The sequence below is a fragment of the Mesitornis unicolor genome, unplaced genomic scaffold (assembly GCF_000695765.1).
Source record: "Mesitornis unicolor isolate BGI_N332 unplaced genomic scaffold, ASM69576v1 scaffold18917, whole genome shotgun sequence".
Lineage (NCBI taxonomy): Eukaryota > Metazoa > Chordata > Aves > Mesitornithiformes > Mesitornithidae > Mesitornis > Mesitornis unicolor.
In genome coordinates, this window is record NW_010194533.1 from 4,297 (window position 1) to 16,221 (window position 11,925).

General features: G+C 37.3%; 1 protein-coding gene across 1 annotated transcript; it reads left to right on the forward strand.

Annotated features, from left to right (window-relative positions):
* Positions 1–252: 252 nt before the first annotated feature.
* LOC104543278 (ADP-ribosylation factor-like protein 5B) lies at positions 253–9,661 on the forward strand (the record flags this gene model as incomplete). Its single annotated transcript, XM_010187851.1, has 3 exons — positions 253–322; positions 8,206–8,266; positions 9,514–9,661. Coding segments are annotated over exons 1-3 (279 nt in total), but the record flags the coding sequence as incomplete, so codon positions are not given.
* Positions 9,662–11,925: the final 2,264 nt, after the last annotated feature.

The following is an 11,925-nucleotide window of genomic DNA, read 5'->3' on the forward strand; positions in this document are numbered from 1 at the left end:
CAGCCGTCGGAGACTGGGGGCCGGCTCGGGTCGTCGGGCTTCCCCTGAGGGCGCGCCCAGGCAAAAGTTGGGCTTTTGTTTCTGCAGCGCCTTGAGCACTGGTTTCGCGGCGCCTCATGCTCGGAGTCGCTTTGTTTCTGTGGCGGAGGTGGTCTCCTCCTCTCCCCCTGCTTCCCTGGCCGCTCCCCACACTTCGTTTATCCCGGGCACCCCTTAAGCGACGTGCTCCCGACTTCGTGTGGTGGTGTTCGCATGCCTGCTGCCTCAGACATGTTTTTCACCGTTGTAGTGCCTGAAGCTCTGATGAGCAATGAAGGTCTTAGTTTGTCTTTGCAGACCCTCCGTTTTTAAGTTGGGGTTTGCTATTAAAAGCATGCGATTTTTGTCTTCAGTATCAATTAAAAAAACAAACCACCAAACTTGTCCTTGGACCTTTGAGGTAAAGATCAGTTTGTGTTTTGGCAAAGATGCTAGCTAAGTACTGTTAGTGACCCAAGAAAATCAGTTCTCTAGCCAAGAATAAAAAGGTCATATAGGGGATAGCTTTCCCTTCTCTCCTGCCTGGTGCACCCAGCCTCACTATAACGACTCATGCTCTAATCCAGAGTTCAAAACTTGTGGCTGCCACCACCTTTAGCTCAGATTTATTCAGTTATAATAAAGATAGAAAATCATGTTTTATCTGTAAGTGCGCTTATTTTAATGAGTCTTGTTTATCTATCTTTCTTTTGTTAGAAAATAAAATAGTCAAGGTATTTGTTCTTTGCGTTGCTTTTCCTTAAGGCCCAGAGTTTGGAGCAGGCAAACTGATGTTAGAGTTGAATTGTTCTGTCATCAGGTTTCCAAATGCATGCTGCATTCCCACTTTAAAGTTATTAAAAATGTAGTTAAGCTTTTTTGTGTAACACTTTGTTGCCAATACAATTTTGCAAGTTGTGGGAGGCAGGTACACCTAGTGTCCCTTTAATGGTCTTCTCACTGTCAGTGCACATAACTCATTCTCATTCTGTAAATAGCAGAGCAAAGTCTCAGTGTGTACATAATGACATCCATGTATCAAACTGTCTTTTCATGGGATGGGAGTGGGAGGAAGATCCAGAGCACTTGTCTTTACCCCATGTACACTATCCCACTGTATCGTTCCTGAAGTCTTCTAACAGAGTCGTCTGAATTTGTTGTTGATTTAAAGAGTCTTATTTTTCTGAACTGGAAAACCTATTTGGTAAGATTCATAGTTCCCCCTGTTTACAAGAAAACTGTTAAGTACATTCACAGAATCACAGAACATTAGGGATTGGAAGGGACCTCGAAAGATCATCTAGTCCAATCCCCCTGCCGGAGCAGGAACACCTAGATGACGTTACACAGGAAGGCGTCCAGGCGGGTTTTGAATGTCTCCAGAGAAGGAGACTCCACAGCCTCTCTGGGCAGCCTGTTCCAGTGCTCTGTCACCCTCACTGAGAAGAAGTTTCTTCTCAAATTTAAGCTGTGTTCCAGCTTGTGCCCATTACCGCTTGTCCTATCATTGTTTGTCACCGAGAAGAGCCTGGCTCCATCCTCGTGACACTCACCCTTTAAATATTTATAAACATCAAATACTGTGATCTGTGACTCCATTCCTTCTGTGAATGACTCTGAAGAGATGTCTATGAGCAGAGAACTGATCAGGAGATAACTTCTGGTGGCTTTTAGTGTTGGTCTGTATGGTACCTTACAATGTCAATATTATTTTTAGGAAGGAAGCAAGAGATGCAGTCTGGTTGTTTTAGTTTCTCTTTGGTTTTTTGTTAGTACATGACAACATCAGATTACATTGATTCCATTTCATCAGTGGAAAACAGGTCTTTGTTACTCTGTGTTACTGAAAGGAAAGTTACTCCTTGTGCATTTCAAATGTTAATGATAATTAGTATCACAGATAAGATAAATGAAGCACTACCATTAAATACATTTGGCTTTTATCCCAATGAGAGGCTTCAGGGGCATATTCTGATCTTGTTTTGTTGCTGGGGTTCTTTCTTTAGTTGGTTTGGTTTGGTTTAGTTTACCCCCTCTCTTCTTCTGTTGACCATAGAGAAGAAAGTGAGTTTCTTTTCATGGCTAAAATTGAAATTCCACCCTAGAATATTCTCTTCAAATATAAATTTTTGACCCATCTAGTGGGAAATTATTCTCTCATTACATTACTATTTTCCTCTAAATAATAATAATAATACAGGATAGTAATTACTGAGTTGGTTTTGGTTGCTCTTACAGTTCTATCAGATCTAGACAGTTTATCTGAGGATTCGTAGACTGCCCCATTAAACTGCTTCTTGAGCAGACTAGCACAGTAGCCTGCACAATGGTTTCGACTATCTAGAGGGGATATTCAAAAGATGCAAATAGATCCCAATGTGTGTGGAGCATATCATCGGTTCATCATGGCTGGTGTGGGTTGTGTTGATAGTCTGAAGCACTTGATACTGGGAAGATTAAAGGTTAAACAAAACAAAGATTTAGAAAGTGCCATCTGTCTTCCATCAAGCAGAGCATGGGGGAGGAGGTGTGCCTAAATGCTAGAAGATACAGAACAGGAAATCACTGGCATTTCACTTGATTGTGAAATTGTGTGCTGCAGTTTTGCTTTACATAGATGTGAATAAAAGCTGAGCTGAAAATGCCAAATCTGAAAGGTATTTGATCAATAATGTCTGGACAACGTTAAAAAAATATCTGCTGGAGAGCTAATACAGTTAACTCGCAGGAGGAAGGTATGTTGGTAGCTTCCTGAAAAATGCTTAAGATACCTGAGATCTTAAAATAAACCCCATGCATTTTTGAGCCTCAGGATTCAGTGCAGTCAGAGTAAGGGCAGGATGTACAGAAAATTGAGTTAATTCAAGTGACTTCTGCCTGGTAGGAAAACCTTGTAATGAAGGTTCCTTAGATCCTACTAAAGCACTGAATGAGATTTTATTAATTTACACATCTTCTTTACTACTCTTGCAATTTGATTCCCTTATGATCCTTTCCAATCATAAGGAGGAGGTACTGGAAGGAAGGTTGAGAGACTTGACCTAATCTGTTTGTAAAGGCGTTCAGTGATAAGTGTCTGTTGACTAATGTTATCTACTGACCTCTTCCAGCAGTGTTTCTTACTATTTGTATTCAACTGTTATAGCCCTATGACTTGGGTAGCATCTGTGTGTTTCTACCAGGGAGTCAAATCTGTCTCTTGTTCTGTTTCAGCATGCTGTACATGCAGCAGAAATGGTTTTGGTTGGTTCAGCCCATTTTGGCAAACGCAGTCTGGGTCATGGTGGAAAATCTAGGTTTAAGATAAAGTTAAGTACTGTGTGGCTTTGACCTGTGATGGGAACTTATAGAAGGGTAAAGCTCTTTTTTCCTGCTCCTCTAGCAGAATGCACTTGCTTTTCCATTGCACTGTACCTTCTACTCTCCAAATCTGGCATGTGGGATTATGAAGAAAAGCTGCAGTGCAGAGCAGTTTAAGGAAACTGGGCGATACCTATGCTGATCTGTGAGTCAATGACTTGGAGAGGAGGGAAGCTAACGGTCTCTGCCCTGAGCACAGTCCATCTGGGAATATCAATTTCATTCTGTGGATGTGTTTGGAAGGGTTCATTTCCAGTTTGAGTTTGGCAGTAGGCTTTAAACAGTGGCTGTTTTTGTTTGTGTAGTGGTGGTGGTAGTGGTCAAAACTGTTCGAGGGCCTTATTTAATCTTTTTTTCTGATCTCTGTGCCTTTTCAGATAAGCATTTCTGTGTATTTTAGCTATCAATATAGTCTCTTAATGGAGTAGTAATTGAACAATGCAAACTGAAATAGAGATCCTTTACTTCTAAGAGAAACAATTGTCTTAAAAATAGATTTTTTTGTCTTTTTTTTTTCCTAAGTGACTTACTGATGGCTTCCTGATTATTTTTTCTTCTTTTTGAAGTTGACAAAACACATTGCGCAAATATTGTTTTCATGCAAAATGTTTTGCATTGGAGCCATTTAAAGTCATCATAAAGTGTCATAAGTTTAGATTGAATTTACACTTGTTTTGAAAAGAATGAAAAGTATGTTTAAAAAAAAAATCAGACTTTGAAAATGATCTGCTTAATCACCTGAGTGATTCAGTACTGAAGTGGTACAGTCTTCTAAGCAACATGTAGTAATATGAATTAGTGGTGCAACTAACTTATTACCTGTGTTAACACATAGCTGAATAAAACTTGCTTGACTTATAATTCCATCAATACTATCGAGATTACTCTTAAAGAAACTGTAAGGAAAAAAACAGAAGTTAATGTCAGCAACCCTCCTGCAGGCAACTGACAGTTGTCACTACCTTATTCCTTTGTGTGTATGTGTGCGTGGCTCATAGAGTTCTTTAAGAAGTTCACAAATCTGTATTTTAATTTTTTTTGAATGCTTGTCATTCAGAGTCTTCCGGGTTACTCTGAAATAAATGCTATAGGTGTTAAAATAAACTGCTGTAAGAAAAATAATAGTAAGCTCTAAGTCAAGGTGTTTGAACTTCTGTAACTCCGCAGTTTACTTAGGCTTGTTGACAGTTCCCAGGCTGTACGGTCAGGTTAGCAGAGACCATTATCTGCGAAACTGTATGGTTCCAGTGACTACTAAAAGTTACTTTCTTGCAATCAAGCCTGGAAATAAAATATGTATTTAACCAGTTCTTCTGTGTTTAAAAGAAGACTCTAAGGCAGCTTTTAGCATGCAGAATGAATCCTTGTGTTGAAATGTCTTTGAAGTTCAGTAAAATGCTATTTCTCCTGCCTCCTCTTTAGCAAACTTCTATCTGCATTCTGTCTTCAGCCTTGAAGCCTCCAGGGTTATTGTTCTTTGAAACTAGATGTGGATTTTCTGTTTCACCGCCTGAAAAGTAGCAGTGCCCTTTCCAGTATTGATTTCTTACTTCAAGTATGTTGGAAGTGAGCTTTGCTTATCATTATATTATTTAGAAATATTTCTGTTGGTTTTTGTTTTGTTATTTTTTTGGTTTTTTTTTTTTAATTTTTGCAAATTAGAAAGAGGAAAGGGCAAAGTTGTGAGAATTGGATCTTCAGGTTTGGGTCCTTTTGCCATGGAGGAACATAGAATAGTAAGTAAAAAGAAGAGCATATTTTGTCTTCCTTCTAACATCTGCAAGAAGATCATCTTCACAGTTCTATCATTTTGTAATGACTGCCAGAGAATTTTTTGACAGTGCCATATATATTTTTTTTTTAAATTATTATTTTTTTTTAAACAGATTGCCAGGAATGGTTGATATAACAGAGTTCTTTGGATTCTTTTAAACAGTAGTCTAATACTCTTCCCCCCCCCCCCACTTCATATGCTTATTTTTTGTACTTATTTTTTCCCCCTCTTTCTATCTGATTTGTAAAGACTCTGCTCTTCTGCTCTGGCAACTCTATTATGGATTTTCTTCTTCCTTTGCCAAGAACATGATGGACTGGAAAGGTATTAATGAATGCAACCCAATCTGAGTTTGAATACCAGCCAGTGAAAGGGAGAAACTTGGGTTAGTCTGTAAGTACAGAACACAAATATAAGCATAAATCACTGCCTATGATTTACTCCATAATTGTCCTTTCTCTAAAATGTAGTATCTATCTTCTACTAGGTGCTCTTCTAAACAAGTACTTGTCTTGCTAAAATTTTTTTCTGCTTTAGTTTGGCAGTTTTTAGGTTCACATGTTTTTCCTCTAATGCACATATATAAGTAAAAATTCTGTAATCTAATAAAACTAAACACAAACATTCAGAATTTGAATTTCTAAATGAAGAGTTTTCTATTACCTTACATGACAGTTGTGAAAACAACTGCCATTAAGAAAAGGTGGAAACTGCTATTTGTATGAAATACCTATGCTTTCATATTATTACTTTCATCCCCAAATCAACATTAATTAACATTTGTGTGACTGTTTCTCGTGCTTATTCAGTTACCATATAGAATACCATTTGACTATGGAATAACACAGATAAGCTATGCCTTTAGTGGTTTTCAAAAATGGTCATCTCAATTCTTGTTCATTCCTAAGACTCGGTATTCTGATGCGAAGGTGGGAAGGAGCAATGTAATGCCTGACTGGAATTCCTTTTCTTTTCCTCCTTGAAAATAACTCAAACAGAAAGTTGTAGAAGTAGATTAATCTTCTTCCAGACAGTAGTTACTGTTTTGAAAATATGTGTTTAAACTTTGAAAGCCCTTTAAACTTAACTGAATTTGAAGAAGAGGTGGACAGTCTAGCTATGTGGTATGGTTTATTAGAGTTGAAAGGAAAGTGTATTTCATACCATTCATGTATGGGGAAAAGTTATTAATTACTTAATGCAGCTGCTCAGTGGCTAAAAGTATTATAGGGTTTAAGGCCAGGAAAAGTTCTTTGCTTAGAATGTGTTGGCAGGATGCAGTAGTGAGAGAACTGTTACAAGGAAATAATTTCAACATTTGTTAGGGCTGTTACCACATAGCAAAACTTCTAAAAGTCCCAAGCAAGAGATTGTTTTATTAAAATCACTTTAAGTATGAAAAGACCTAGGTTATTACATATAAATAGATTAAGAAAACCCACACACACACCACCGCCCACTTTAATTCTTCCTTATACCACCCACCTGTGAGCAAAACCCCACCAATTTGATATTTATGATAGATCTTCTGACCTTTTAGTAATATGTCATTAGTCTTGTAGATTAATTGTGATATTTTAGAGGAAATCTTTAAGTTGTGAACCATGTTTTGCTTTGAAATAAATGCCCTAGAATTTTAAATATTTCCCCTTAAAAAGTGAGCCTGTCCATAGACTTTTCATGCAATTTTTACTTCTGGAATCCGTCTGTAAATTCTCTGTTCTCGAGTGTTTTGTTTTCTTGTCAGTAAGCCGATCAGTATCTTTTAACTTTGTATGTGTACCAAAAGAACCACCATTCTAATTGGCTGTGCTGCTGTACTTGAAATTTTAAGAAGAATTAGCTACAGAGAAGCATATAAGTTCTGAGGTTTGTTGTTGTTTGTTTGTTTTTTTGCTTGGTTTTGTTTCCCTTATGACTGGAAAAACAGCATTACAGCAATTGTAAGATTTGTATTCTATAAGCTGGGTGTTCCAGCAGGTTAAGGGAGCTGATCTTTCCCTTCTGCTCAGTGCTGCTGAGGCCTCACCTGGAGTAGTGTGTCCAGTCGCAGGCTCCTCAATAAGAGAGACATGGACATACTGGCGAGAGTCCAGCAGTGGGCCACACGGATGATTAAGGAACTGGAGCATCTCACATATGAGAAAAGGCTGAGGGAGCTGTGACTTTTTAGCCTGGAGAAGAAAAGGCTCAGAAGGGGATCTTGCTAATCTATACAAATACCTGAAGGGAGGGCACAAAGTGGACAGAGCCAGACTTGTCTCACTGGTGCCCGGTGACAGGACCAGAGGCAATGGGCACAAAGTGAAACACAGGAGATTCCCCCTGAACATCAGGAAACACTGTTTTTCGTTATGAGGGTGACTGAGCACTGGCATATGCTGCCTTGGTAGGTTGTGAAATCTCCATCTTTGCAGATGCTCAAAAGTCATCTGGACATAGTCCTGGGCAACTGGTTCTAGGTGGCCCTGGTTGAGCAAAGGTGTTAGACCAGATGATTTCCAGAAGTGTCTTACAGCCTCGACCATTTTGTCATTCTATGGCTTTTCAGTTTAGAAATTGCAACATTGGAATTTGTGATCTATTCAAAATACAGTTTCCTGTTATTTTTTACTGCGCAAATCATGGTGGTCCCTTAACAAATGGTTATTATTGAGCCTTGAATCTTAGGCTAATGTTTTGTGCGGTCTTTGGATGTTTGGTCATGTCCTTAAGATTATTCGCTCCTATGAGTTACATTTTTTCAAAGTACTTTTCTTTCTAAAACTAGACTTTTTAAATGAAGTAATCATGTTAGTAACCATTTCTTTATGAAGACTTCCAGTACTGACTTTTCCTGAGACTGTAGTCTTAAGAGAAGATGAAGGTTTGTCGTTCATTTTTTTTTCAGGGGCTTTTTTTTTTGTCTGTCCTGAAGTCATCAGTATTCTGTGTAAGCTATTGAAATAAGACAGACAAGCAGTTGCTTCCTTCATTAAGGAAAAGTGTTTAGCAAGAATTATAATTACTGCTGTTTCCACTAATTTATTCTTGTCTATTTTGTGTATATGCAGAGCACAAAGTAATCATAGTGGGACTTGATAATGCTGGAAAGACTACTATTCTTTACCAATTGTAAGTATATGAACTATTTTGTTTTTCTGTTTACATTTTGGTATTTGTCACTGTTTAATCATTGAAAAATTAGCTTTGCAACCTGGAGGAATCTCTAGGGTTCTAGATCACAGTTTGTGCATTAATAGTACAAGTAGTTCTAAACAAAGTAGCTAAAAGATCAGGTTTAAAACACTGCAGTTCCTTGACTTAACTGTAAATTGAATAACAAAATTGTAAATACAAGCACAAAGTGAACTGCAAATTCTTTTGCCATCAAAGCCTGTATTTGTAAGCGTAGAAATAATCCTGTTGCCAAGAACTGCAAAGAAGAAAGTGATTTTTAAATTAATGGAAATTCTAGCTACTCTGCAAAAATCCATAAATGTTTCCAAATGTTTCCTAATTCCAAATTTGTCATGTATGGTTCCTCAAAAGAGTATTTCATCTTGCCTAGGTCCTACTGTAAGCATTTTCAATAGCAGCATGGCACCAATATCTTACTAGCATTACAAGACTATTTAGGATAAGTTCAAGATTATGGACACAATTATTGTAATTGTGGAAAAGGAGAAGGGTGTAGCCAAATTACCATGCATATATTTGGATGTGAAGGCAGCAGAGGATGTTGTCCAAAAAACCTTTCTCCTAAAATGTTTTCCTTTTGAAAAAGCTTAAAGGTAGAACTGAGAAATATTTAGCTATGTAAAACAAACAGTCCTTTGGAATTTATTTTAATACTGAGTTAGTAAATTGAGTGCTCTGATGAAATTATATTCTGTTTTATATTTTGCACAGTTTAGTGTTCCCCTTATTTGGGATCTTCAGAATAGCAGCTTCTATTTTGAAACAAGTACATTTTAAGTATCTGTTAAAGAATGTCCTATGAAAAGAGAAGCTTCTTAAATTGCCGATTCTTATCCTTTTGTTATAAGCCTTTTATACAGTTATTTTTCGTCGTCGTTGTCTACAAGCATGTCTACAGTCTCTGCTCCAAAAGCACCCTAGAACTTTGTCAACCACAGTTTTTAGTCCAAATTCAGATTGAACTAAATTTTTTACTAAAGACCTGCTCTTGAATATTTAATTAATTTCTATAAAAAATCAACTGTATAGCTTTTTCAAATATGTCTAGGTTTTTAATCTTCTTTTTTCTTAATCAGTTACCCATATTTACTTTTTCTATAACAAATTTATTACAATTGAGCTGTGACAAGCCCTGTGGATTTTACTGGCTGGTTTTTATGGTGTGATATTGTTTCCTTTAGCCTAATGAATGAAGTGGTTCATACTTCTCCAACCATAGGAAGCAATGTAGAAGAAATAGTGGTGAAAAACACTCATTTCTTAATGTGGGATATTGGAGGACAAGAATCATTACGGTCATCGTGGAATACCTATTATTCAAACACAGAGGTATGAGAAGCTGCTTTGAAATCTGCAAATTCAATAAGTTTGTTTGAAATTATATTTATTTATTAGGAATATTGGTAGAGTTTTATAAATAGTGCAGCTGCATTGTTTTTAAGTCTTTCTGAGGAACAACAAACACAAAGAGTGTAAGGTGTCTCTTATTTGAGTAAGTAATATTTGAAGCATTTTTCCTATATACTTTACAGTAAACTATGTTCTGTGGTATAAACTGTGAAGTTAGACTTTTTTTGTAGACAGTCGAATGATATCAAATACATTTCAGATCAAATGGAATTATTGCATGGTTTTTTCTGAGTAGATTAAAAAGGAACTTCTGCAATGTACTTTGCAAATTTGCTGAGGATTTGCTGTGGCTAACCTGTCTAGACTGAAATGTTTTTGAGGTAACAATAATCAAGGATGAGGAATGAAACTTTCTCTAGGCAGCAGTATTTATAAAGCTCATCAGCTTCTGGCTTTTATTCAAAGGACAGAGGAAAGTCTTAACTGTGCTGTACTCATGAGGTACTGGTAAAGCTGCCATTGCTGGAAGGATTGGAGTAGAACTCAGCAACAGTTGTGTTTTGGAGGTTTGGTTTTTTATGCCAGTCTTTTTGATGCCAGAAGTTTATCAACGCAACATGCATAAAAAAATCTCTGTAGCCTCACTTTGAGACTTCAACATTGATATAAAAGAGTTTAGACTAAATTTCTTACGATTTCTACTAAAAACAGAGATCTTTTGTAGATATTACTAATTACATAAACATTTCATCCTCCTATTAAAGGAGGTTTTCTGTCCTATGCCTCCCTTTGAGAGAGAGGAGATTAGTGATCCACCCCAGATATTTAGAAACTTTTTATCTACTGAAAGCCTGGTGATGACATCTTGACCTTGACCTCTAGTATTTTAAACTTATTTTTGAGTTTATCTAGAAAAGTATGGCTACATCTGAGACACGTACACATGAGCATGAAGAGACTTCTGCCAGCATTATCTGGTATAATAGCAATAAGTTCTTAACATTTGTCCCTTATGAATCTTTGATTTTGAGGTTTGGGGAGATGCATGTGTTAGTTCTTTTTTTGATCCTTTTGGGATGTACTTTGTCATATTCTGGCTAATAAGTGTTTGAAATCCAATGTTTTCTAGCACTCAGAAACTAGAACTTTCTCTTAGAAGCTTTGTCTGCTGGAAACAGTTGAGGAAGTGAAGGGATCTGTTTAATATGCTAATCCTAGCCTCCCTGATAAGAATAATTCCTTTACTGTTCATCATCTGCTAGGCATCTCAAAGTCACAGCAGCATTAAATTGACTTAGTTTTTTATACTTTGTGGTCATTTGCAATGGGTAATGAATCTCCTTAATTTTTTAAGGCAAAATGATTTGGAGCATATGTTGGAGATTTATTGTGGTGACTTCTAATCCTTCTTTTTTGTTACTATCTGTCTTTTCTCTCTTTCCTTATCTGTAAATTGAAGCAATCTAAAAACAATTTTTGGAGTGATGTAAAAAGAGAAAAGGGGTATGAAAGTATTCCTGTCTGGGCAGAGAAGTGATGGAGTCTCTCAGATGAATATGTGTTTAGCATGTGTTCCCTGTAATTTGTTGTTGTTAGGTTTTTTTAAATAGTATTTGTATAATTTTCATCAGGATGTGCTTAATCTCCCTACTCATTGTTCCCACCTATGGTACTGTTAGTGCTGCGTGGAGCACACTCTGGGCAGAGCAAGTATTGAACACTGACTAGTTGTTATGATTTGTGTACACATACTCTTATGTAAGGCTTACAAACACTTACTTGAATATTACTTACTATGTAACACCATGTCTTTTTCCTCTTGTTGTGGTTTAGGCCCAGTGCATAACCGAACACCACAATGCCCCAAAAAGGGCTAGTCAAAATAAGGACTGGGAGGGCTTCTCACCACTTAAAAAGGTCACAGGCAAAAGACAGACTCATCATAAGGAATAAAAAAAAAAACACAACCAAACCTCCCCAAAAAAAAGCAACAAAAAAACCCAAAACCCAAAACATCAACATCAGAGTAGAACAATGGGAGATAAAACCAGATCTTAAAGTCAAAACACCTTCCACCCACCCCTCCCTTCTTCCCAAGCTCAGCTTTTGTTCTCGGTTCCTTCACCTTCCCCCTCTACCCTTTGCGTTGAGGTGCACGGGGATGGGAGTGGGGGTTGCAGTCGTTTTTCATGCCATGTGCTCCTCTGGAGTCGGAAAACTCAGCCCAGTGTCTCTCTCTCTGC